At 37.2% G+C, this 27,744-nt stretch overlaps 1 protein-coding gene across 3 annotated transcripts; it reads left to right on the forward strand.

Moving 5' to 3' along the window:
- Positions 1-1,776: 1,776 nt before the first annotated feature.
- On the forward strand, positions 1,777-26,457 carry LOC123762671 (ankyrin repeat, SAM and basic leucine zipper domain-containing protein 1). Of its 3 annotated transcripts, XM_045749329.2 has the most exons (11): positions 1,777-2,004; positions 6,588-6,648; positions 11,534-11,672; positions 14,179-14,352; positions 14,520-14,642; positions 16,234-16,453; positions 18,610-18,751; positions 19,035-19,220; positions 20,745-20,908; positions 23,400-23,625; positions 24,939-26,457. In XM_045749329.2, the coding sequence occupies exons 1-11, from the start codon at positions 1,877-1,879 to the stop codon at positions 25,137-25,139; spliced, it is 1,764 nt and encodes a 587-aa protein (XP_045605285.2). In that variant the 5' UTR covers positions 1,777-1,876; the 3' UTR covers positions 25,140-26,457. The 3 variants fall into 3 exon arrangements, with proteins under 3 accessions (XP_045605285.2, XP_045605286.2, XP_069188462.1); XM_045749330.2 differs by lacking the exon at positions 6,588-6,648 and having other exon boundaries at positions 1,865-2,004; XM_069332361.1 differs by lacking the exons at positions 1,777-2,004; positions 6,588-6,648 and adding an exon at positions 7,796-8,216.
- The last annotated feature ends 1,287 nt before the right edge of the window (positions 26,458-27,744 follow it).

Here is a 27,744-nt window from a genome sequence, read left to right on the forward strand (position 1 = left end):
GTTCCGGAAGATGAGAGGAAATGTCAACACTGTGGAGAAATGCCCGACAGACCACTGGAACATTATCTAACACAGTGCACAGTTACAAACCCATTAAGATTTCAACTTAGATTCAACAGAGCAGAAGAAGTTGTTAAACACATATGGCAAAATCTTACTGAAGCGGCCATACGAGTAATAAATACTCATACTCCGCCCAAGTAAAACAGAAACAAGCAACACTTAGTGGGCCAGCCAGAGGCTTAGGGCCCGCGCAGGAATATCCCTGCAAAAAAAAATATATATATACTGAAACCCATCATCACCCAGCAATTATCAGCTATGACAACTATAACAAATTCTGTCTTCAGATAAATGCAGCTCTTTTTTGTTCGACTTCATAAACATGCTGAACAGGTGGGACGTGACCCCAGACCCACTGCAGACCATGAATTACAATAATGTGGCTGACGATATGACATGATCAAACCCTTTTCTGATGTGTGGTTTGGTCGTCGTGCTGAACATTCAATCTATACATTACCTTCCCCACACACACGAGGAAATCGACTGACTGATTGATAAAAATTAAGCCATCCAAGAGGTTGCACAGGCATGAATAGCCCGTAAACAAAGAAATCAACTGACTGATCGATGCAGATTAAGCCATTCAAGAGGTGGCAATTGCATAAATAACCCGTAAGGAAGGAATTCCACCACAATAACATGATATATAAAAACGGGATTGGAGAAAGAGAGATTCACGGCCTATTCATGCCCGTGCCACCTCTTGGGTGGCTCAATCTTCATCAATCAATCAAAGAGAGATGAAAGAATGGGGGGGAGGAGATCTTCCGCTTCTACCGTAAGGGATAGAGCAGGGAGGGTAGGGGAAGGAGTGACCGGGCACAGCTGGGTACACAATCTACTAAATTAATTATTATAAATAATTAAATCCTACATCAAACCAAACCAGAAACATTCCAAAACGGCCTAGGAACTAAATCTATAACGTCACACACCTGGCTCATATTACATATAAACATAATTATTAGTATTTATTTTATTTTCGTTACGATAAGTTAGGATAGCTTTTGATAAGTTAGATTAAACGATGGAGTATTGGGTTAGGTTAGAATAGGCGTGTTTATAGAGTAATAATGTAGATGGGAGATACTTTTGGTAGGTTTTAGACCTCGAAACGTCAGCATGTACCCCAGGTACCCGCATGTACCTTGTGCTATCCACTCCGTCAACTCAAACTTTGCTACGATGTACCTCTTAATATGTGTTACATACTCTCACAATCCAATGTACCTTTTTGTATATAAATAAATAGATTTCAATTGAAAGGGGTATGGTTTGCACCATGTTTTTCTAATAATAGAAACCTTTCCCCTTAACCTAACCCCTTCCACGTGCTATATAGTCTTAATTGCTTGGCGCTTTCCCCCCTGATAGTTCTCTTCCCTTCCCTTCTCTGATAAGAGTTCGATTTGTTAACAAACAAACAGTGCGCTAAGCACTGTTAATGGAAGCGCTAATTATACAAGAATACATATACATAGCATATTAGCAATCTTATAAAGCCGCTATCAAATTACAATTAAATTTAAAATTTAAAAAATAACAGGGTAAGATTATATTTATAAGTAAAATTTTACTATGACACTAAGGTAAATTCCTACATAAATACTAAATCTGCTGTAATTAGAGAATTATATGATCAAGTGCCATGTATTTATTCAGACGAGAACAGCAGCGAACACAAACCAGCACATGTACGAACGAAAGAGTATGAATGTATAAAATTCTCAGTGAACGAAGTTGTTATCCGAAACTGCAGTCGACGACGCCTTGACGAAGAGCCAGGAATACCCTGCGGGTGGCGGCCAAGATGCAGGACAGCTTCAGTGACGACTCCGACGACTACCTAGATGTGGTGAGCGGAGCTGATGAGTGCAGGAAGAAGCCCGGGAGACGTCCTCTGGAGGAGAGGATAGACATGACGCCCACGCTCTATAGGTCGGTTCCTGAAGCTGCTGCTGCTTTGACTTGGGTGTTGGGGGGGGGGAGGGAGGCTCTGCAGGCTCTGCAGGTCAGTCCACCCCGAGGCTGCTGAGGTGTCTAGAGGGGTTCTACTGGCTAATTCATCCCGAGGCTGCTGCTATCTTGGGAAGGTTCTACCTGTCAGTCCACCCAAGACTACTGCCATGCCTAGGGGTTCAAAAAGGGCTACAAGGGAAGCCTTTCTATGTCCTTGCTCTTCTTTAGGCAAACTTAATCTAGCCTGTGATAAAAATAAAAACTCCAGCTTGAATATTATTGTTTTGTTTGAGGGCAAATGGGGGGGGGGGACCTTTTGACAAGCCACCTGCTTCCTGTCCTTGTCGAGGTCACTGGAGTGTGGCCCTCAGGTAAATTCAGGTAAATTGATTTTAACTGCACTGCGAATTTAATGTGGGGCTATATTAATGCAAGGATCCTGTAGCATTGTATTCTATGTCCTTGGCTCACAACTGAGAACCCAGGTTCAATCACCAGGCACACTGACCAGTTGCATGTGCAAAACCTTTGAGAGAATGGTGCTTAATAGATTATTGTATAGAGTTAAAGAGCACATGTCACCTGATATCAATGGTTTCACACATGGTAAAGGTGTACACAACTGTATCACAACCTTTCTTACTGTTCATGGAGATAAGAGGCACAAATACACAACATTTCTTGATTTAAAAAATGCCTTTGATATTGCTAATAGGGAAGTGATTATGTATGAATTAGCGAGAATGGATATAGGGGACATTTATTACAATGGATACGAGGCTATCTTACCAACTGGAAGTCCTCTGCACTGTTCCAAGGCTACAAGAGTGAAACTAAAGTAATGCAACTAGGCACCCCACAAGGAGGAGTACTTAGTCCTACCTTGTTTAATGTTCTAATTAATGCTTTACTAAAATCAATCCCAACTAGTCCGGCAAACATCACTATCAGCTATGCAGCTGACATCCTTGTGCATATTAAAACCCACCGCAAAATGCAAACAGTCTTAAATTGTATACATACAGCTTGTGAGAGCCTTGGTCTTGTAATCAACGCTGCTAAAACTAAGGTATTTAACAGACAAATTGGCAACCGCAAAAGTGGACCACAAAAACTTTAGATAACATACCAATAGACTATGTCTCTTCTTTCAAATACCTTGGTGTCTCTGTCCCATGTACCTCAACTGCAGTCAATAAGTTACATCAACAATGTAGAGACAGACTCAAGACTCTCAGAACTGTAGTGGGGTACAGCCCAAAATATGGTGTTAATATTAGAATAGCAAGAATGATGTATTTAGTGTATATAAGGTCTCTGATAGACTATCATGCACCAGCTTTGGTCCTGCAAAATGGCAAAAGTATTGACAGACTGGAAAAAATGCAAAATGAAACACTCAGAATTATACTTGGCTGTCCTATAACTACCAAAGTTCTCAACATGCGGAAAGAATTAAATATACTTAGCATTAGAGATAGAATATTTGAAATTAATCTTATGATGGGACTAAAGCTTCTGCGTGATAACAAAAACAACATTGTGTCAGTTGCACTGTTAGAACACATACGAAATGGAACTAGCGAGTCTAAATGGATTCAAAGAATCCATTTGAAATGAAATGGATTAAAAAATGATTGGACTACACGATGTATATACAGATGAAAGAGTACAGCACTTCCTTCCACCCTGGCAGATAGTACCTTTTGACATCCTGACCCCTGCATACCCCACCAAGAAACTAATCACAAACAACCCTCATGCTCAGCTTGCTGCTAAATTAAGCACCATAGAACACATTCACAATATACAAGCTGAAAACAACATTGCACAGACCATATACACTTGACGGATCACTCAATACAGCTACAGGGAGGGCAGGAAGTGCTGTTATTGCTCATCAGCCCAATGGCAGCACAATTCAAAGAAATATCCGAATTAGTAACTGGGCGTTCACTATGCAAGCCGAGTTGGTAGCGATACTGGTAGCACTCGAAATTATTGACAACACTGAAGTAGACAGCTTAATTATTTCTGACTCCCTTTCCTCACTACGAGCAATAAACAGTTTGCAATAAAGTAATAACATGCTTGTCTTGGTAGCTAGACATAGATATATAAGAATACTGTACTTAGCAAGAGGGTAAATATAAAAATATTGTGGATTCCTTCTCATATTGGCATGCAGGAACATGACAAAGTTGATGCCCTTGCTAAGGCTGCAGTAAATAAAGACAGTATTGAACGGAATCTTGAGTTATCAAATAGGTCCCTTAAAAGTGTCATTAGACGAGAACTCCTGGATGAATTTGAAGAAAGTAGAACAGTGCAAACTGGAACTAGCAGGTCCATTGTTCATCACAATGAAATGTGTGAAGTAAAACATGTGTATGGGGCAAGTAACAAAGTCAGTAGACTAACAGATGTTGTCACAGCTCGTGACAAGCTACAAGTATCTCTGGCAGTTCGGCTTGTATAGGGATCTAGATGAAGTAAAGTGTAAAGTGTGTGGACAAAGACAGGGACACACACTCGAACACTATATCTTGGATTGTAGTAAAATTGAGCCTTTTAGAGATAAATCAAAGCTCACTCTGTATGATATGGCAACCTATCTTATTACCATGGATAAATTACCTGAAATCCTTGCACTGTACCCACATTTCGCTTCCAGTAGATGAATGACATATGAGATTCAGAAACAAGTATAGTAGTGTATTGTGAGGACTAATAATAAACAGAAGCTCCCCTATGACTCTGTAATATCCCCATTGGTCAAACTATTATGCATTAGCGATAAGACCTACCATTAATGTATGATTACTTGCTGTAAATATGTAGGTCTTGTAATAGCACTTACTCTGTAACTAGCTGACATTGTAACTATAAGGTGTGAAGGATAGATGAAATTGTTTATGTAATAATCTAAGATGAGGTCTGATAAAGACCTTTTGTGCTCTCTGTAATGCTTTTGCACTACCGCTCACAGGATGAGTATGGGGTGCACAATAAACTAGCCGCCTTCGGCGGCAACAATCAAATTGGTCAAAGCAAGGTACCTGATGCCATTGTTCACATACCAGTTAGACAATTGTGGGTTGGATAAGGTAGGCATCCTTGGGAGGATCAGTAATTGGCCTTACCGTGATGAACCTAACAACAGGTTATCTGTTTCTGACAATAGGAATTGTATGGCAAATTGTATGTTTCTGCCCAAAACGCTGTGCGTGTTAGTGGGTTTGCAAGAATTTAAAAACACCAATATTGTCTCTCTTACAATCCAATGTACCTTCTTGTAAATAAATACTGTAAATAAATATATAAAGAAATAAGTAAAAAATTGTATGGTAAAAATAAAATGGGAATTGTATCGTGAAATAGTTAGTATTTCACATTACTTATGCAGGTACAGGTACAGGGTATGTGTATTTGGAGTGGCATTATGACAAGTTCTTCCATATTTGACTTTCACCCATCTAACTACAATATATAGATATACTTTATGGATTTTAGCAACACGTTCTTGTTAGGTTGGATTAGTACATATAGGATAATACTGTTATTGTTAGGAACAAATTAATCGAAGAGGGATAATTTAAATAAAGCCTTGGAGATAGAACCATATCACAAAATTGCTACATTATCAGGTTTAGGGTCTAGAGAAAAAGGTATTGGTGAGCTGCTTATGTACATATGTCCAATGACATGGCATGTTGAATGATGTGGTGGTGATGTTGGTATGGAGGGCTGCAATGGGACTAAGCTGTATGTGTCCTGCCAGTCCAAATATGTTATGGCATGTTGGATGATGTGGTGGTGATGTTGGTATGGAGGGCTGCGATGGGACTAAGCTGTATGTGTCCTGCCAGTCCAAATATGTTAAGACTGTGAGAGTATATTCACCCTTAATGATGGAATATAGCAGTCACTGGAAGGACAAGTCACATCTCGTGAGCATCATTGGAGTCTGTAGATAAAGGTATATGCCAATTAATATAGTAATGTGACAGTCAGCAGGGGGGCCTAGGTACAACTCATATGGGTCAATGTAATCCTGTAGAGATTATAACATGATAATGTGCTGTGCTTTCTCTGATATGGGTTGCATTCCAGTTACTGTGCACGGACTGTTGGTATCATGACAATGATTTATTTAAATATGTACGTCTCGAGTTGTGTTAAGGCTGCTTAAAAAAATGTGGCGGTAAAATATTTAACGAGTTACAATATCAGTTTATTTTTTTTCTTAATTGGTGTGTTTATAACTTTATCAAGGTATAGCGATCATTCGTTACCTATACTTGTCAAAGCTTGCCTGATTACTTACAAGTGCAATCACAAACGTAATGGCAGACTTTCCTCTCCAGGTTGTTTGCTTCATAACTATTCGGCTCAAAATTTACATTTTACACACTTAATTCATTGTCATTACAATAAATGTTGTAATGAATAGACAGCCACTTATTGTACAGTACTGTATCTTGAAAGTTTCTGCGAGCAAAGGTGAGAACTGATTACAGTACTGTATTAATAAGAATCGATGTTCTTTCATTTATTTGCAGGCAACGGAGTTCACAGGAACCTCCAGATTCTGGGTATTTTAATGACACCTCTGCTCCACAGGTTTGTTCGTCAAGTTTATTCTATTAGTGCCATTGTGTGATTTAAAATTTATAAACAAAATTAATAGAATTCAAGAGTGAAATGTGAAATAACTCATAATTATTTGTGTTGGGGACAGGTAGCCTATGTGAATTATAAGTTAGGCTTATATTGATACTGTATCCTCCCAAGGTCAAACTACTGACCTTCCCCAATATGCAACATTACAACAAGTGACTAACTTCCAAGGGTATCTATTTACTGCTAGGTAAACAGAGGCATTAGGCAATAGGAAATGTGCCCAACCCAGTATTCAAATCCGGGATTCCTGATTGTGAGCTGAGAACAAACCCAAGCCGAATGGAAATAAAAGAAAGGAAATTGCAAAGGATGTCAAATGGCAACAATCCAAACTATGTACAGTACAGTACCAACCCGTCCTCTTAAAAATAACGTCGCTTTTTGCTCGTATGCGCACTATGGTCAGATTTGGATGTAATTTGAAATGAAATTGTCTCACAAAAGTGACATACTGTCCCGTTTTCTGTTTGAGTCGTCTGGCTTACCCAGTAAGGTTAGGAGCGGAAACATTCAATTAACGTTTTTCATAATGTTTTGAAACTTTATGAGAATTTCCTGCACACCTAACCTACCAGAGGACCCTTAATTTACTGTTGTTGAAAGAAATAATCCCAAATTTATTTTCATTTCAAATTACGCCCACTTTCGGACATACTGTACAGGCAAACGGCCAAAAGCAACGTTATTTTTAAGAGGACAGGTTGACAGTACAGTGTTAGTTTGGATTGTTTAGATTACAGTAGCAAGAGTTTTCAGAAAAGGTTGGGAATAACAAACTGACAGGGATACACATATGGTGTAAATAAAGTACTGTACAGTAAAGGAAAAGGATCAAGCATTTGTTATATATTCTGACCTACAAGGAATGGTTTAACAAAGGTGAAAATTATTAAGTAAAATGTGACAAGGTTTGGTGTTTGCCAAACTTGCTCTTAAATAACCCCTTCGCTCTGAGCTGTCATACTGGCATTCCTTGCACCCTCCCCCTTGATGCCACTCTCCCCATCATGTGCCAGAATTTGTCCTCTAAACCTGGCACCACTTATACCAGACAGCCAGTATGTTGCTGGTGGCTATGCTGATCAGCTTGTTACTAGTGTCTGACAATGAGTTTTCCAATTGAAATTTTTGTCTGGATGTGAAAAATGGATATGATTATGAATCCATTACAGATAAGAACCAAAAACATGATAGCTAAATCTTTTTAGGAATAGATTTTTATCTGTGAGATGTATCTTATGTAATATGTATCATTTGGAGACAGAAAGATCCATTTTGTGTGAAGGTCCACTGGTCAAGTGTGAGGCTGTTCATGTATTCACCCATCCAGTTACTGGCCAGTCCCAGCCCCAGCAGTGTTTAACTAGTTATCTAATGTGCACAACATCCCTAGAATTTGTATTGAAGTAAAACAGATATTGATCAGTGCACCATACTGTACCATGGATTTCAAAACTATTTATATGAACATGCATAGCCTTACTTCTGACTATGAATCTATGGATTCAGTAAGTATTGTTTTTTTATATCAATATTTGCTCATCCCAAGTATCACCAAAACCATTCACAATATGCAAGTGACAACTGCCCAGCTGATGTATCTTAACAGAGCATAAAGTTTGGCAGAATTTAAGGCAGATCAAAGTGCATTTGTCTAAAAAGAGTTGTCAAAAGTGTTTTTAATTAAGTAAACCTTCTCATTACAGTACAATACTACCCTATGTTGCATATTGCAGTACAGTACTGTACAAGTATTAGTGATTTCTGGGAGTTATAAATAATGTAGTGATTTACTTGACATTTATTAGTACAGCTTCTGTGAATGAGTAAGATGGCCAGTCTTCTTTATTTTCTAGTCTAAAATATTGAAATCTGATGCATTGTATAGCAAACAATGCATAGTTAAATATCATTGATCTATTTACATACACTATTTTTGAGTAAGGCCTTGAAACTAGATACATCCAGAACACTGATAGATTGCCAGGCCCTGAGGAACTTTGAACTCCAAAAGGACATACAGTATTAAAAATTTCCTTGTATACTCTTAAACAGGGTAGAAAGCTCGGTGGCGAGCATACAGTAGGGCATTTAAGGAGCCTCGCGGCTTAGTGGATTGCGCCTGCGGGTCGTAGTCCTAATGGCCCGGGTTCGATTCTCAGCGGAGGCAGAAACAAATGGGCAGAATTTTTTCATCCTGATGCCCCTGTTTGCCTAGAGGTAAATAGGTACCTGGGAGTTAGACAGCTGCTACAGGCTGCTTCCTGTGTAATTACCTAAGTGTAGTTACAGGATGAGAGATATGCTCATGGTGTCCCGTCTACCCAGCACTCTGTCATATAATGCTTTGAAACTACTAACGGTTTTGGCCTCCACCACCTTCTCGCTTACCTTGTTCCAACCATCTACCATTCTGTTTGCGAAAGTGAATTTTCTTACATTTCTTCAGCATCTTTGTTTAGTTAGTTTAAATCTATGACCTCTTGTTCTTGAAGTTCCAGGTTTTGGGAAATCTTCCTTATCAATTTTGTCATTTCCTGTTACTATTTTATACGTAGTGATCATATCACCTCTTTTTCTTCTGTCTTCTAGTTTTGGCATATTTAATGCCTCTAGCCTCTCCTCGTAGCTCTTGCCTTTCAATTCTGGGAGCCACTTGGTAGAATGTCATTGCACCTTTTCCAGTTTGTTGATGTACTTCTTAAGATATGGGCACCACACAACCACTGCATATTCTAGCTTTGGCCTAACAAAAGTCGTGTGTGTATGTGTGCATGTGTTAGATATATATGTAGTTGATATAATAGAGGAAAACTGACAGGTTAGAAAGGCAGGGGTTCAAGAACTAATAGCTCGATTCTGCAGATACAAATAGTAAATATAGTACCTCCCTCCATCCATTTAATGTGAATTGCTTGTTATGACAGGACCTTTTAAACCACATGATACCCCCTGCAAGTGATTCTTAGTACTGTAGCTTGAAAATAGCCAACAATTGCTGACCGAAATACCCAGCTACTAACTACACTAGCAACTACCAGGTGACAGTGCTACTGAATACCAGGACTAGGAAAGGTGGGGTATCTTCCTGTGAAGGTTGGTACTTACCTGGTTGGGATACTTGCTCTATAAGAAACCAATACAGTACTGTACTGTACTTTTAATGAAGGTCAAATTGGTTATTCTAGAGACAGAACACAAGGGATTTCATGCTTATGCTCTCTTCACAGCATGGTGCACAATCTGTTTGAATAAACAACTATGATTCTGTTTCAGTGGAACCTTTTTCTGGTACTGATTGCAAGTACCTCCAATGGCTCTAGTCTTTCAAGACAATGGGGCTCCTGAAGCTGGTCCGACTCTTCTTCAGTTGTCTGTTCATTGGCAGTGCTCTGAGGACTTGGTCTCCTAGCCAAGACCTTTGTATTAACATTATAAACATTGGTTAAAGTGAACAAATCCACAAGGGCCGTGATGAGGATTTGAACCTACGCCCGGGATGATCCCAGACCCCCTTACATGATCCTAGACGTGTATTGGTTAAGGTTTCCAAATGGCCTTGTCTTTTAGCAGTTTAACATCATTAGGATGATGACAGGCTTTGGAGGTATAAACTACCAATGACTGCGGCTACAAAAGGACTGCTACCAATGAGGCTTTGGAAATGCAGAAATCACGCTGGATTTCTCTTTTCCACTATTGTTTTTACTAGGGGTTTTGTGGAAGTCTTCTCTCTCTCAATATATTTAGCAAAGGTCTGAGTCATGATGAGGAAACAGGTGGACAGAGCCTGACATGTTTAGTGATCTCGCTGCTCACATTTATAAAAATGGTAGTCAACTACACAAAGTGCTTCCAGTAAACGTAGATTTTACATAGATATTTGTAAAGCACACAGAGCAAACGGAAGAAATACAGTAGTTAAAATTAAAAAAGGGGCCATCATTAAAGGAAGAGAATCTGACTAGAAAAATGTTACAAGGGTTACTGTGAGGTTCTATTTTAGGCCAGTCTCTTGTAACATATTGATGAGGTAAGTGTAGATGTGAAAAAAAACCCCTGAGGAATACAGTAATTGAATGAACATTTAACTTTAAGGAAAAGAAAGTGGTTATTATGTTGAACAAATTCTTGGTGCACAGCTATCATTACTAATGTACCGAAGAAGGAAGACCTTGCCTTCAAAATGACATAACTACTGTACTTTGGAAAAGTTGAAAGTCATCCTAGAATTAAGTCAGCTCTTATACCAGGATGGGTCGAGGACTTCAGAACTAACAATACAAACCAGACATGACAGGGCTGATCACATAAAGGCCTTTAATTAATATACTGTACTGAACAAATTGGAAGACAATAATTCAGACCACTGCTTTAAAAGGTCCAGTGTAACTTACACAAGGGAAAATAGCTTCAAGTTCAATAAGTCACTATAAAGGACAGACAGTACTGTATAAGTTTTTTTTTTATCCACAAGGTAATAAACTTGTGGAATTACTTATTTGCCAGAGTTATAAATATCCAAACAGTACTTCAGTTCAATATCCAACTGAAAAAATCATGTCTCCACTGAGGCCATTAGAGAGGATGGCTCTCAAATTCAGGTACAGTAAACATGGTTACATTGTTGCTCAGGAAGCATTCAAGGAACCACTCAGAATGCAGCATTTCAATCTTCTTAATGCTCTATTTTCTAGTACATTGGGTTTCATTATTTAATAGGTAATTAAAATTAAAATTGTCTGGATAATTAGGAGTCACTTGAGAATGATGAACATGACTGAACTTGCTAGTAACTTGTGGGTAATTTTGTTTTTCTTTTTAGAGTATTGGATCTCTTACGTTATCAAATGGATGTGATGAGAACGGCTCTGCTAATGACGAGTTAACAGAAAAATCTGGAAATATGATGAATGGGCAGACTACCAACTTCTCAAATAAATTCTACAGTGGATACAATAATAGTAGGTGTTTTCCACAATATACAGACATTGCTAGAATTTTTTTTATATCAGATGAACCATACCTTCATACTGATGTACAGTATTTAATATTACGAGGCTTGAAACACGATCCTTGATATATGTTTAATTCGTCTAATTTATGTTACAGTAACTGTAACCACCAAGTTGATGGCAGTGATAAATAAATCATCTAGCAAAATAGCTTTCAAGTTTCGTCTGTAATTAACCGGGTTAAAATTGGATTAAGTTTTTCTTGCACGGTAAATCAACTTTAATATTTAATAGGGGGGAGCTTCCATTGTATGTACAGTGCAGTACTCCTAAAATGCATTGTATAATATTCTTGTACTGACTTATGGTTTTTCTATGCTTTACAGGATTCTCTGGCCATCAAACCAATAATGTAGCATACCTTGAAAGTTTTAGATTTTTTTACTTAAAAAAAATTACTTTCACTTAACTAATTTGGCGGTTTAGCTTACACATAAGAATTTGTGGTGTTTTTTGTTAACCATTAATGAATTGGGTTCTGATTATCATTATTTCATAATATCTGTTGCAGATAGGAAAGTTCTGCTGCTGATCTCTTGTATATCACTTGTATATGGTCCATCTTGCTTCACGACTGCGGTAAATGTTTTGCCAATGCACTGGACCTTTCCAAAGTTTTTAACCAGAGTATTGCACAAATCTGTACCCTTCAAGTTTCCATCCTTAGACTGTTCACCCTCTCTCCCTGTGTACCAGTGTCTAGCTTGCTTTCTGATTAATCTATTGATGCTGTGATAGATGGTTCAACTTCTGCATCTTTCTCCATGGATTACGGTTTTTACAAGTCTCTATTCTGTTGTTTACCCATTTCACATTGCTCATCAATAATCTTTAGTACACATTTAATGTTAACTATTTGTATGCTGTTGATTCAATTGTGTATTTCTCCACGCATTTCAGTTATAGTCCTACAGTCATCAATGAATCTCGCTAGCTGGCTGAAGCTGACAGAAGGAATGGCTTAATGGGTGTCTAGCTTAATGACTAGTTAGCACAATGTTTGGACAATCATAAAGTTAGCCAGCTATTCAGTCATTTAGCCAGCCAGCTAGTTGGCCAGTAAGGCAGTCATTCAGTTGCCTGCCTGAATGGCAGATTTGCTGGGAGGCTAGCTGGCTGAATTTCTGACTAGTTTGATTCGCTGGCTTGATGATTGGCTGAATGAATGACTGAGTAGCTGACTGGGTGGTTGTATGGCTGGCTGAATGGCTAGGTGGCTGAATGATGGGGCTGGCTTGCTGAATGGCATGCTGATTGAATGAGTAACTGGCTCGATATCTGACTTAATGTGGCTGGCTGGCTCTGTTTTTTTACTTAATGATTGCATTGCTGGCTGGCAAATTGTCTAGTTGGCTGATTGACTGGCTTACTGTCTGAATGATTGTCTAGCCTACTAAATGGCTGGCTTACTGTCTAGCTGGCTGAATGATTAGCAGGCTAGCTGGCAGTCTGTAATATATTCTGTTTGTCTGTCTAGCTGTTTAACTTGGAGGATATATGGATATGACAAAAACGCTTGGTCACTTGGTCATTTAAGCTCATATGCTGTAGTTAAACACTGCTCCCCAAGGCAATTAATTTAACTGTGACAGCTGCTACATTAGTAAAAGGAGGCACAGATGAAATGCCTACCGATCAGTGTCTACAAGGAAATCTTGTGTTTTTGAGGTTCTGAATGAGCCTTTTTTTTTTTTTTTTTCTGGACTGAGTACATCCCACTGTCTCTCTAGCACCTGACTGACCTGGCAAACTGTCCCAAATTTGGAAAGATACCTGCTGCACCAGTTCAGTCTTGACTTGCCCTTATTATTTGAGTATTGCTGCCAACAGTGGCTAGTTTATTGTGCACCCAATATTCATCCTATGAATGGTGGTGCAAAAAGATTACATAGGGCGCAAAAGGTCTTGATTAGAATTCTGCAAATATTTTATATTAGCATTTTACAATTTATCTTCATGCCTTATAACCATCATAATACTGTAGTAACGAACTTCATGTACTGAAATTCTATGAATTATGACATACTGTATACAGTACCTGACTGAACATTGTCCAGTTAAAGGAAACATTAGTACCTATCCCAAGATAAAAAATAAAACTTATTATATCTTTGTTTTTGATATTGGTTTTAAACTTAACCTACTGGTACAGTATTTCCTTAAAGTTAGTTTAATTTTGTTCCTTTGTCCAAAAGCTAAATTTGTGTTCAGTCATGCTATAAAATGGAAGTATAGTGCTTAGCCTGTAGTTTTTGACTGAACCTTATTTTTATGGAATCAAATTTAATCACAGTACTGTTTGTCGGCTTATGTTTGGATAGTACAGTATACGTACTGCAAAACAATGACATTTTTTATTTAAATTTTTAGTAAAGGCAATCCAAAACATTTTTCATTTGCATGTTTAAGAAAAGGTTATTATTCACTTACAATTTATATTTTTCATCTTGTACAGCATCAAGCCCAACACTCTCACACAGATCCCGCACTAGTCAGAGTCCAGGTCCTCGTGGGAGAGGATCATCGAGGCAAATGAGAATGCACAAAGGTTACTCTGTCCCCTTTGATGAACTCCGTATGGCAGCAATGTATGGAAATTTACCTGTAGTCAGATCTTTAGTCAAGCAAGGTAATAAAAACATCTCGCACATTAAAAAGTCTGTATTAATGATTATACATTCGGATTCTAAAATATACATTAGTTTTTTTAGTTATATAATATTTACTATCAGCTCGAAATCTTGGATATCTAACTTTTATTAATTTTGTAATTTTGATTACCGGTACTTTCCTCAGGCATTGCTGTAGATCAGATTCTGAAGTCTGGATGGACATGCCTGATGTATGCTTGTTCTTGTGGGAAACCTCGAGTGGTCGAGTTCCTGCTGCAACAAAATGCTGACACTAATCTCCATAAAGGTACGTTTCCACCTTATTCCTGTATTAAACTACTCATTTATTGTGTTGTTACTAAATTGAGTGCAGAACACACTACATAATTAACATCTATTAGTTTTAGATTTATGCTTCATTGTGTATCCATGCACAGTACTGTACTGTTATTTTATGATGCTAGATAAAAAGTGAGCATCCGGCATGCATTACATATTTGGCAAGAGTTGACAGTAGCCTGTTGAGAAATTATTTATGAGAGCGACAGGTGCAGTTCTCTTTTGACGGTCGTGAACATGTATGATGCTGGCCTTCACATTTTACGGCATGGTAGATCTTCAACTGATCTCCTGATAATATAGTATTTAAAATAAAGTACAGTATTTAAAATAAAATAAATTATATGAAAACTTAATATACAGTATACGTACATACATACATACATGTACAGTACTGTATTCATTTATGAATTCCATGCTTTATATCACTCTTTAAAATGGCTATAAAGTATATGCCTATCAGTTCATACCTATTAGTGACTACTGTATAGTGTATCCTACTTCCCCGTAATCACTGATAGGTAATCACTATATATTTCTATAGTTGTGTATTATGCTTCAGTTTTGTGAGTGTAAATTTTTTTGATTGTGGTATCTTAAGACCTGACATGAGATGGCCCCATTAGCCTACAATAATCTAGTTATTTATCATGACTTCTGGCTTTGTAATGTTTTCAAGAAAATTGTGCTCCTTACACAACTTACTCAGGTGTTAAATAGCATGGGTTTTGTAATGCCAACTGTAAAACCAGAGGCAGAAATACAATTGGCCTCGCAAATTTATTTTATAATTATTTATTTACCTGAATTTACCTGAGGCCCACCAACACTAGTAGCCTTACACAGAGAGTAATCACACTAACATGAATGCATCAACGAGAAAATCCATGGAAGCAGTGATGAAGGTTCGAACCTATGCAACGAATATTTGCACGCTTCTAGCAACTAGACCATTACATGGTAAAAGGATGCAATTCTTTTACCATGTCGTGGTCTAGTGGTCTTGACGAGGACAGAAAGCCAGCAGCTTGTCAAAGGTCTTGTAAGACATTGATTGCTCCTTATTATTTTATAATGATAATAATAATAATATAATTTATTCATGCAGTACAGTATACAGAGGACATGGTATAGTGGTTACTTAGTAGGTAAAATAATTGTATATTGTATAATGCCATTAGTTACAGCATTCAGGCAGATAATATTCTGTAGCAACACTGTACTAGTTCTCTTCATCATGGTTAGACTCTTCCCTGAAACAATTATAAGCTATATACAGCTGGAAGTCTTGTATTACCAGAACAGTGGTGGCTTGATAAACCCAAGTGACAATTGTCATGTTATAAACAAAACATTGATTTTTTTTTTATAATGCTTTCCTTACTTTGCTTTTTAGATATTTTGCCCTACAGTACTAGGTCAATTACAGTACAGTACTAGGTCAATTTTTCATTGCATGTACTGGTAATAATGCTATACCTACAGTATAAACATAACCACATTCAATTTCATATATTTTATTTTAACTTCTGTTTGGAACATATCTGTTTATTTCTTAGAGTTGTTTACCGCTCTCATGGCTGCATGCGCTTCCAGCCGTGAATGTGAAGCAGACCTTTTGGAGTGTGTGGAATTGTTGCTCAGTTACGGTGCTAAAGTGGACGTTGCAGAGCGACATCGTATGACAGCCCTCATGTTTGCCAGTAAAGAAGGGCGAACCACAATTGTTCAGAGGCTTATTGATGCAAAAGCTGATCTCAACAAGCAGGACAATAAAGGGTATGCAAGTTACACCATTATGCATTTCAGATCATTTTATAATGCAACTTACTCTTCGTATGTGGTGAAATTTTTGTTTATATAATATTAAAATTGAAAAGGTCAAGAGATTGAACCCATAACCCAAGCATTGAACCCATAATATTTGTGAAGTTTTGGATTCTGTAAATTGCCGTATAATATACAGTAGTACAGTATTCAACACCTAATAGTTTTTTTTCAGGTTTTGGCCATAATAATAATAATAATAATAATATTAGTAATGGTAATGTCTTCTCACAGACATAATACCAGGATAAAACCCAACACTTGTGTATTTTTTAAATTTATGTAAGGAGTTTGCACCAAGGTCTGAGTATGTAAAGTGGGAGAGACATATAACTCAATGTCTAATGAGGCTGCTATCCTGAGTCCAGTCCTCTTATTCTTCTTGACCGCCTGACCAGGTCGCCTCTATTCCTGACTGCTGATGTACCTGTGGTAATGTCTTCTACAGACTTATGGTCATGTGTCCTATCTGTAATCCTGCTATTCAGAGAACTGGAATTGTTATTAATGGAGATGTTCATCTGAATGCTATCCCTCGTAACCCTTTCTCTACCCAAAGAAATGTGGCTAATGGAACTGGTTTAATTCATCCATTTATTGAGATCTAATTTTAATTCACTTTGAATCATTTTCCCAGTGCAGCTATCCTCCGAAGTCAAGCATTTGTTGCCGGTAAAAATATTTAGTGTATTTATTAGAGCCCCTTCTACTTCTAATATTATTACTTTTATAGGTTATTTCACATTTCTTAAAATGAACATTGTGATCCTTTACCCAACTATGGTTTGCTACAGCACTGTTACCAGCCATAATTCTACATGCTTTCTTATGTTCTTAAACTTGAGATGAGAATTGAAGAAAGAATGTAGAATTATGGCTGGTAACAGTGTTGTAGCAAACCATAAGTTGAAAAAAGGATCACAATGTTGATTTTAAGAAACGTGAAATAATCTTTAAAAGTAATAGTGTAATATAAAACAAGAAGGGTAGTGGAAGGGGTTCTAATATATACGCGAATACTTTTGCTGGCAACAAAAGCTTTACTTCAGAGAATAACTTTATTAGGAAAATGACTCTTGAGTGAATTAAAATTAGATCTCCATAAACGGATGAATGAAAGTACTCCCATTGCCGCATTTCTTCTGGTAGGGATAGGGTTACGAGGGATAGCATTCAGATGAACACCACTATTAATAACAACTCCAGTTCTCAGAATAGCAGTATTACAGAAAGGACACATGACCATAATTCCGTAGAAGGCATTACCGCAGGTATATCGCCATTCGGGAATAGAGGCGACATGGTCAGGCGGTCAAGAAGGATAAGAGGACTGGACCCTGGATAGGAGCCTCATTAGATGTTGAGATGTAAGTCGCGTCCTAATCACACACTCAGACTTTGATAAAGTACTCAGGAGAGTGTGAAAGACTTGGTGTTAATTCCTTACATAAATTTCACAAATGCACGAGTGTGGGTTTTTATCCTAAATAATAATAATAATAATAATAATATTATTATTTTATTATTATTATTATTATTATTATTATTATTATTATTATTATTATTATTATTATTATTATTTATTATTTATTATTTATTATTCATTATTTATTTAATAATTATTATTTATTATTATTTATTAATTATTATTTATTATTATGGTATAACACTAATAATTTGATTACAGGCCCATTTCTATGTGTGGTTTATACATAGTGTGATAATTACATTGACAATAATGAAATTGTATATGCTGTACAAGAGTTATATGTAGCAGTAATACTGAGAAAGAAGAAAGCAGGTTATGAATGTGTATCTGAACTATCACCTGTAACATCTACATTCCTATTGTTGTGTTGTACTCCAGAAAATCACACAGAACTACTCATTTACTTAGGGATTTGCCTTAATATATTAAAAGTTTCCAGATCCTGATATTGAAAACGGAAGTAATTGTATAACTCATCCCATCTCTCCTTTATATTTAAGTAGAATCTATACAAGTAGAGTATACATAAAGAATACATTTTTTTACTAATTCTGGATATAAATATTTAACCATTAAACTTAAACCTGGTTTTTTAAACTGGAATATTCATCTATAACAGGTGGACTGCTCTGTGCTGGGCAGCTACAAAGGGGCATGGTAAAGTGGTACGAATCCTGCTGCAGCACTTGGCGGATCCATTAAAAATGAACACCCATGGACAAAGGGCAGCAGACATTGCAGTTGCTGCAGGTTACCCTCAGGTGAGAATTTGTGTGAAGTAAATACATTTACTCATCTGTATATTCCATTGTTCATTAAATATGGATTTTTTCCTATAACTGCCAGCTATTGTATAATTGATGCTGTACCTTTATAATACTGTATTCTGATTTTTTCCATTTTTTGGCCCCAAACATGCTGTTACTTTATATTTCTTCTTATTGTTGGGTCTTTTTATCTCATTCCAATTTGCCATGCCACAGTTATAATTTTTCACTTTTTAGTTTTCAATTGATATTTTTATTTTTTCTGATGGCTTTCTAGATTGCCGACATTCTGGAGCGTGTGGCTGTTGGAGGTGCCAATCTATCATTTACGGAAAGCAGTGCTGAAAGTGTCATGATCAAGTACCCTGTAGAAAACAAAATGCCACAGTCTTATGGAGAACTTGAGATGGTGTTGACAGGACTGGATTTGTCATACATGATCACTTTGTTTCAGGAACACAAGGTGAGGCCAGGTTTAGCAATGTTTTTGCTAATGTTTTGCCTCTGATCATTATTGACTAATTTTGTTTGAATAAAAGCTGAATGTGTAATAGTGTTGTGGATAGTTAAAATCATTAATGTAAAAATAATTTTTTTACAAGAAAAAGTTTTGACGTGTAAATTTTAAAACGGTAGTGTGTGTATATGTGATCCTCGTCATTTTCTGTGGGAAGTAACATTTTGTATACTTTGCTTGCATTAATCTAGGAATTTGAAACTGAAATGGAAATAAGTTTGAAGTAAAATACACTCAAAGGGATGAGGTAGCTCAAGCTATTCTCACCCCGTTATCTAGGGATTATTTTGTTAATTTCAGTTACTCCTTTCACCTCCCTTTACTGTAGCTGAGAATACACTTGCTCTTGTTTCTACTATTGAATGGCTCATTTCCAAGTTGAGCATATTTTATCATTCATTGACTCATTATTGTTATCTAGTTTTCTACTTCTATGGGTGTAGGGAGACATCAACTTGGAGAAAAGTAGTTAAATAATAGCAAAAGGTTATAAATATTAAGAAACTAAATATTATGTCTATTTTGTTATACTGTACATTAATATACATAAATATTATTTTTCTGAGGGGAGCCCCCCCATCAGCTCCCTGAAGCTAACAGACTGATATTTGCTATTTTAGTCCATTAGCTTCAGGTAACCTCCGGGGCCCAACCCAGAAAAGTGGCGTTTCATTACATTAAACACTGGTTTTATTAGATACTGTATACAATAGTGCAGTGGTAGATTGCAGTGGTTACTTAGTAGGTATAGTATGTGTTTATTTTATAAAACCACGAATTACAGTACTCGCAACATTTTGGCCATAACTTAAAATAATGAGTGAATTTGGTCTACATTTTTAGGATAGCCTTGATATTCTTTATGCTTATGCAGTATGCCAGGTATCATCGTTCCCTTTCCTGTTGCCTTCTCTGGCAACCAGGTTTCACTTGTCGCATTCCATATTTTGTGTAATTGCCGTTATTTTTACACATCTTGCAAAGTAACACATAAAAACATCAGGAATATAAAAGAACATTGGCAGTTACACTGTTAGGATTGTATTCCAGTAACAGGTATCTAAACACTGAAAATGTTTAAGTCTGGGAATTGTATGAACTGCAGCCATTCAGATTTTCAGCATTTTACTGTATATATAAATGTAGGGTGTGCTAATACGGAAAATACTAATAAACACACATTGTATACGAACACGCATACATTGTCTAAAACTATATGTAAGGTTTATTGTATTGTCTCTAAACATGTACTGTCCTGTTTGAATAATTGAGATGCACGCTCAAGACACACCTTTGACCAGTTACCTTGGATAATCAAGCCTTGAATCTTACTTTTCTCTGTTCATAACTAACTTTATCCATTTATATCCTCTAGCTTTTCCTAAATAGCTAACAATTCCTCTGGTAATTACAGTATGTGCTTAATTCTGTACTAGCATTGTCATTGCATAATTATACTTATATTTAAAGGTGTCATTTGAGTCATTTCTGCGCCTATCGGAGAAAGACCTTGAAAATATGAATGTGACTGCCATAGGAGTAAGAAAGAAGATTTTGCATGCAATAAAAGAGATCAACAAAAAAGAGTGGCAAACCTCAAGTCTGCCAAATATGGCAATGGACTCAATGATTACGTAAGTTAAATAACTTTTACGTAGTATAGATTTGCATTGCCCTTGACAGTACAGGACAGTGTTATTCTTTCTAAATTGTATATTTCTCTTTTCACATTTAAGAATTGCTTATAATTTGCAGCTTCTTTAAATGACAGCACCTGATTTCCAGGACAGTACCTTCTTTCCAGGACAGTACCTTCTTTCCAGGACAGTACCTTCTTTCCAGGACAGTACCTCTTTCCAGGACAGTACCTTCTTTCCAGGACAGTACCCTCTTTCCAGGACAGTACCCTCTTTCCAGGACAGTACCCTCTTTCCAGGACAGTACCCTCTTTCCAGGACAGTACCCTCTTTCCAGGACAGTACCCTCTTTCCAGGACAGTACCCTCTTTCCAGGACAGTACTTTATTCTTTCTATCAGTACGATCTTTCCTAAGATCATTCTGGGTACACCAGGTTCCCATGACTATTTGCCTACCTACTACAGTAGAACCTCGAGTGACAAGCGGCTCCAGTTACGAGCATTTCGAAATATGTCTCGATTCACGAGCTTTCGCTCGATTAACGAGCGTTCCCGCTGGTTCTCGAACACCTCTGACGACAGTTTTGTTGTTGTTTCACAAGATGAGTTTTCCACATGACGAGCTCAGTGCCGGAACAGATTAAACTCGTTAATCGAGGCGCCACTGTACTGAGGTGAACTACCCATAAAAAAAAAAAGCACGGAACACTGATGCTCTTTCTAAGTAATGTTTGGCAACACTAATTATGAAACAAACTGCAAACTATCAAGATACTTGGCCACCACTTACCACTGCCACCAGATGGCAGCCCAATTAACAATAAGCCCCTCTTTGTACTCGAGTACAAGTGCAACCAATAGCATGAGAAAGAAGGAAGAGACGGCATGGTTTTGGGGAGCTACTGAAGGGCAACTGCATAAATAGATATTTCATTTCACTCGATAAGTACTGTACTTTGTTTCCTGTGGTGCCCATCTCGGAAGCTTCCCTGAGCTTCACTACAATGAGGCAAAAAAAGTATTTTTGAAAGCAATTATCTATCTTAGCTTACAGATAAAATGGAAGTACTGTAAAGGAAAATATGTACAAGGTGTGCTAGTACACAGGTACCTGTGCTAGCAGAGGCTGTGAAGGCATCTGGGCAAAGAGGCTTCGAACTTCAAACATAGATTAGGTTGCTGAGGGCAACGATGCACTGATAAAGTTGAGCAATGGCTGGAATCCAGCCAGCACCCCTATTCAACTTCAATTAGTGCTGGGCCTTGATAAAAGCTGCACAAATAATGAAGACTTCTGAAGCAGAATATTTATGGGCATCACGAGTCCTAAGAAGCACATGAGGATGATTACAAAGACTGATACGATGAACAACATACTGTACCACTAAACCTGTGAGCAAAGTCGCAAAATTGGGGAGAAAGAAAAGAAGAGCATCAACAGAAGAACCGAAAGAAGCTAGCCCACAAAAACATTGCAGCAGATAGTCCCAGGATAGAAAAAACCCTAGACTGGAACAAACGAGTCTACAAACGATACATATTTGGCCAAGAATAGACTCTAAAAGCTATAACTGAAGACCCATGAGCAGTAAACCTCTAGAGAAACATGAGCCAGTTGCAAAGACAAAACACTGAAGGCATCTTGAAGAGTCACCAAAGTAGTCTTGAAGAAGGGGCACTGTAGCAAGCTCAAGCCTGACATCTAACTAGAATCAAAGATACAAGAGAGTTTGACAAACACAGATCACCAAAAGGGATAAAACAGAAAGGAATACAGCACTGTCCCCGGGTAAAAAAACAACAAACCAGAGTCTAACCAGTCTCAAAAGTGAAAGCTTTGCTTCACTAGGGGCAGGTATTGGCACTGTGGGCTCATGTTTATACACAGTAACACTTAATGTGTGCATGCTCTGCAAGTCTTTGCAGATAAAATTTATTAAATTTAACCAGCTTGTTCTTTCAGTCCAGGGCTAGTTAAGCACAACAGATACTTTGCTCATTTAAATTTATGCCACTTCATTCACAGTCCTCTGAATTTTAATTGGTGTTTTTGAGCACAGGCTGCATTTGGCCACTGCTTCATCTTGTGCATTTGTATGGTTTATTCTGTTACCCGCGAGGTTAGGCCTTGCCACCGTTGTAGTGGATGTAACTTTTGTATTTAGTCACTGGTATGTCTTGCCCTGTGTTGGCCTTATTTTAAACAATAACAGTACTTTAATTTTTAGGGTTTGAGCTCCCTGCTAATTATGACTTGCTGATCTTTCCCACATTTATATTTGGCAATTTCAGTGTTGTTCAGCTGACATCTAGCATTTTTTATATAATTTCCTATGTTTGGAACCCTTCATCCATTTTAAAGCTTTCCAAGTCATGATTATATCTTGCAGACAGCAGATTTCACCTTACTGATACTAGTAACTAAGCGACCAGCTTAGAAAGAAGCATTCCTATTTATTCAAGAGCCTAATTTCTTATTTACTACAGGGTTCCAGAAGCGGTAGCCATGATAGCAAATATTAACAAGCATATTCGATACATGCATGCATCGGTGGGCTATCTGCGAGACCAATTGCAATGTAATCCCAAGCTGCTTCAGTTAGGCCAAGAAGTTCATTCTGTTTCCACTCTATCATCACAGTGTGGGGACTCGATAAAATTTATACAGTCTTTTCGCGAGGAACTAAGGTTCTTTAAAATTCATCTTGACAAGGTAAGTTCTTGGAGTGTTAGAACTTGTGCAATTAGAGTAAATTAACAACATGGTGAATAAATTCATGGCTTTTACATGTTATCATTTAATTCTATAATGTCAAAGCTGATTTTGAAGTAATGAAACAGCCAATAGCTATGCTATTTTTACTCTAAGCATGAATTTCATTGTTAACAACTTTAAACAGTAACACAGTCAAAATGTGGTGTGATTTTTTACAGCACAAACTATTTTTAGCTGTTCTTTGACATAGCTAATTGACTTTGTTTAACTTTGACTACTGTATAGCCATGGATGATAAATTATTTTAGGTCTTCCATACTTACATTCAGCAGTGTTGTACTGTTGAAACTTTTCATATAATGTAATATAAAAAATGAATGAATTAAGTTTTGTTTATTTTCCATTGTACACTCCATACTTCATATTTGTAGTGTACTACAGTATGTACAATAGAGTGTGAAGCTGTTGCATCTTGTGAGTTATATTGTACCTTTTAAAAAAAGTAGTTTGAATTAATAATTTCCAATTTGTTCAATATTTTAAAGCTTTCAGTGAGAACAGTCCTATTGTCCGGCTTGTAGTGGTGTTATTTCAAGGCCTTCATCCTTTCTGGTATGAGAGTTGACTTAATTCTGGAAGGTTATTTGTTGCTCTGCATTAAACTTTATTCAAATCAACATGTCCTTTTTGAAAGTGAGATCTCTGTACTTGGATACAGTAGTCTAAAGTTGTGCAGCAGATATTTGTATAGCTCAATAACCAGTTTGTTTTCTTTGAAATCAAAAGGTTTGTTTGATTTTCCAAGCTTTGGTCGATTTTTTTTATATTATTATTATTATTATTATTATTATTATTATTATTACTACTACTTCAGCTTCCACTTGCTGAGCAACTTTCAATAACTGGTGAATCATAACTCATAAGGTTATGTAATTATCAGGAGTAAGCACTGAAGCCAGTATAACTATATAGCGCTTGGAAGATACGAGGACAAGGGTCTGGGATAGACTGGAGGGAAGGAACCATGCCCAATCACTTGGACCGTTGTTTCAACAGAATGCTTACCTACCTACAAGAAGCAAGGCCTTCAATGTGTTAACCAGTTCAAGTGGTTGGGTCATAATTAATACATCCTTTTCTTTATCAATCTGCCGCACGGCTGTGTTGTTGATATGAAACTTATGTGTAATGTCATACCCAACATGTAAGGTTTTTGCATTTTTCAATACAGGATTTAAAAGCACGTGTTAGTCCTATGAATTGGTGTAAGAATAGTGTCTACTTGTAACAATCGACTTTTTATTTAATAGGTATGTGGTAATGCAGAGTACAGTCCAGCTGATCTCATCGTAGATTGCGTGGATAATGGAAGAGTGTGGCAGAGACGTCTTTTGGCCTCTTTAATTACTACCACAGCAGTGGCCACTATCCTTTGGTACTCAAGACCACAGACCTTTGCAAGAATTTTCAGCATCAAAATGCCACAGAATACTGTATTGCTCGATATATAACAATTTTGGTTTTTGAGCAATACAGTATTCTGTGACGTTTGGTGAAAATGGACTGCATGGCAGAAACTGGTGAGAACACTTGTCATTAAATAATTAATCACATATCATCTTGAGTTAACATGTACAGTAGATCACAAGTAACTCATTCACTCATTTCCAGTGCCTATACCCAAGAAATAAAATGGCTTTTACTTATCCAGGTGGAACTAACTTTGTGTAGTAATGTGAAGGCACAGAATTATAGATCAAATAATTTCATATGAACTATTAATAACACAAAGTTTCATTTCTTATAAGTGATGTTAGTAGCTTCTGGCACTGCTGAAGGTAAATATATCCAAAATATGAGTGCCTTTAACTATTAATGGTAAGATTTAAATCATTATTATGCTCTTAACTACGCTGATACTCTTGGCACTTCGATGGTTCTAAATTGTTGCATCATTTGTTGCCAAAATAGTCAAGCAGTATCCCTTTTTTTCCACATTCAAAAAAGGATGACACAAGGAGAATTGTGCCTGATAATTTGTAATTTAAGTATATATTGAATAGGAGCACAAACTCCTACCACATTATCTGAATTGTTTTCACTTGCACAGTTCTTTTTGGCCATACAACAGTGGCTTCTTGTTTTTTTGTTTTGCATTTAAAGAAATTACTCCCTGCCCATGTATTGAAATAAAAATTACATAAAATAAAACCAATAAAATATTTATCAAAGGGTAAACAAGAGCATGAAATTTAAATTTAAGTAGATGAGTAAATTTAAGCAAGTCATATATTATTTTATTTTGGATTTTTAAAATTTATTTTATAGCTACTGTATTTAGCCATCTTGATAGTACCTGTTAAGGAATATTTAATGCTGTAGGAGTTATACAGTGTGAGGAAAATAGGTTTATTTTTCTTAATTGCTATTAATTTTGTAGTAAGTGATTGTGGGATTAAAATGTATAGGAATATTATAATTATTTAAATTCGACCTATACAGTTGTGATGATAAATATAAGTTTTGTGAGTGCAATACTAGTATATTGATTAGGTAGGTTAGTATATACAGCGTGTGTGTGTGTGTGTGTGTGTGTGTGTGTGTATATATATATATATATATATATATATATATATATATATATATATATATATATATATATATATATATATATATATATATATATATATATATACACACACACACAAGTACTAGTCTCGAATGTTTATTGAGTAATCTAACCATAACTTTCGAAATGTGGTACAGATTATTCTGATATATAGTTTATCATAAGTGATGTTATAGTACAAATAAAGCCTTCCAATCAAATTTTGTTTTCTTGCCTATTTGTCTTATCCCCTAAGTATCTTAGCGATCTTTTTAGTTCAAAATAAACCAGGAAAATTTGCCAGGAAGAAAGAGGCACCCTTCTTCAGCCACAGACTTCCTGTTGTGGAAATTTGCCTAATTAGCACTACAAAAAACAGGCTGGTGTATCAGGAAAAGTACTAAAGTGGGTGAAGGAGTATATTTCATGAAGGCAGTCATAGTAACAGGATAGCTATTGGAAAGGAGAGGTAATGAGTGGAGTTTCTCAAGGGTCAACACTAAGGTCCATCCTGTTCCGAATGTACGTTAATGATATAACAGAAAGTAAGCTCATTCTTATCTATTTTGCTGATGATGTTCAACTATTGAGGGAAATCAGAACTGAGGAGGACTGACATACATTCAAGATGAACTAGACAATCTTCAGAGATAGTCTGAGAAATGACTACTAGATTAATCCTGATAAATGCAAGGCTATGGAGGATAGGAGATGCAGCAAGAAGACTTCATATACAGTACAGAATGAAGGAAAGGCAATCTCTCAACTTACGGGAAAAGAGAGAGAATTAAAAGTTGTACTGGCAAACGTCCAGTTATTCCTTAGGAACTTGGATAAAGTTCCCTTCTGAGCACTGTATACATCCTTTGAAACTTATTATTGAGCATGGAGCCCCAACCTAAAGAAGCATAAGACAAAACTTTGAAAGGTCCTAAAATATACAACAAAACTCTACCTGAGTTATGGAGAAAGACTGAGGAAACTGGATCTAACAACACTGGAGATCCAGTTGGGGGGGGATCTCCGGTGGAAGTACATAGGGGTCACATGGTAATGATGCAAAAGATGCTATTGGAGAATTGATATTTTCATTACCACCGACAGTGAAGAAAAACATAAGAAATATTGAGTAAATTCGTGTTGTTGTTGTTGATTTAGGGGCGACGACGATCGTGGGATCGGATGCGCCCCGGCGTACCCGTGATGGGTTAATCGCGAAGCCCGGTAAGGGGAAACGCCAAGCCAAATCGCGAAACGAGTGACGCCAATCACAAAAAACTAATATGCCTCGCGGCAAAGAAACGCACAGACGGGCAGATGATTGGGGAGCCCCAGGAGTCCCTCAGGGTGACAAGCACCGGCCCCGCCCCACACAGAGAACACCAGGTAGCAAAACCAAAACTCAGCCCCCAACTAAAACGCAAAAAGTCATCCAGTGTCCTCCGGCAGAGCAAACGCCGGCCGCCCACCACAACTGAGGACACCAGGAGCCCGCCAACCCCCGGCAC

Source organism: Procambarus clarkii, chromosome 27 (genome assembly GCF_040958095.1).
Source record: "Procambarus clarkii isolate CNS0578487 chromosome 27, FALCON_Pclarkii_2.0, whole genome shotgun sequence".
NCBI classification, from domain to species: Eukaryota; Metazoa; Arthropoda; class Malacostraca; order Decapoda; family Cambaridae; genus Procambarus; species Procambarus clarkii.

What these genes read in the sequence shown, in the direction of transcription:
- LOC123762671 (XM_045749329.2), top strand. Translation starts at nt 1,877, where the DNA reads ATGCAGGACAGCTTCAGTGACGACTCCGACGACTACCTAGATGTGGTG. An exon ending in CTACAGTGGATACAATAATA is followed by an intron (nt 11,673 to 14,178) that starts GTAGGTGTTTTC and finishes CATCTTGTACAG; the next exon opens with CATCAAGCCCAACACTCTCA. An exon ending in CAGATCTTTAGTCAAGCAAG is followed by an intron (nt 14,353 to 14,519) that starts GTAATAAAAACA and finishes TACTTTCCTCAG; the next exon opens with GCATTGCTGTAGATCAGATT.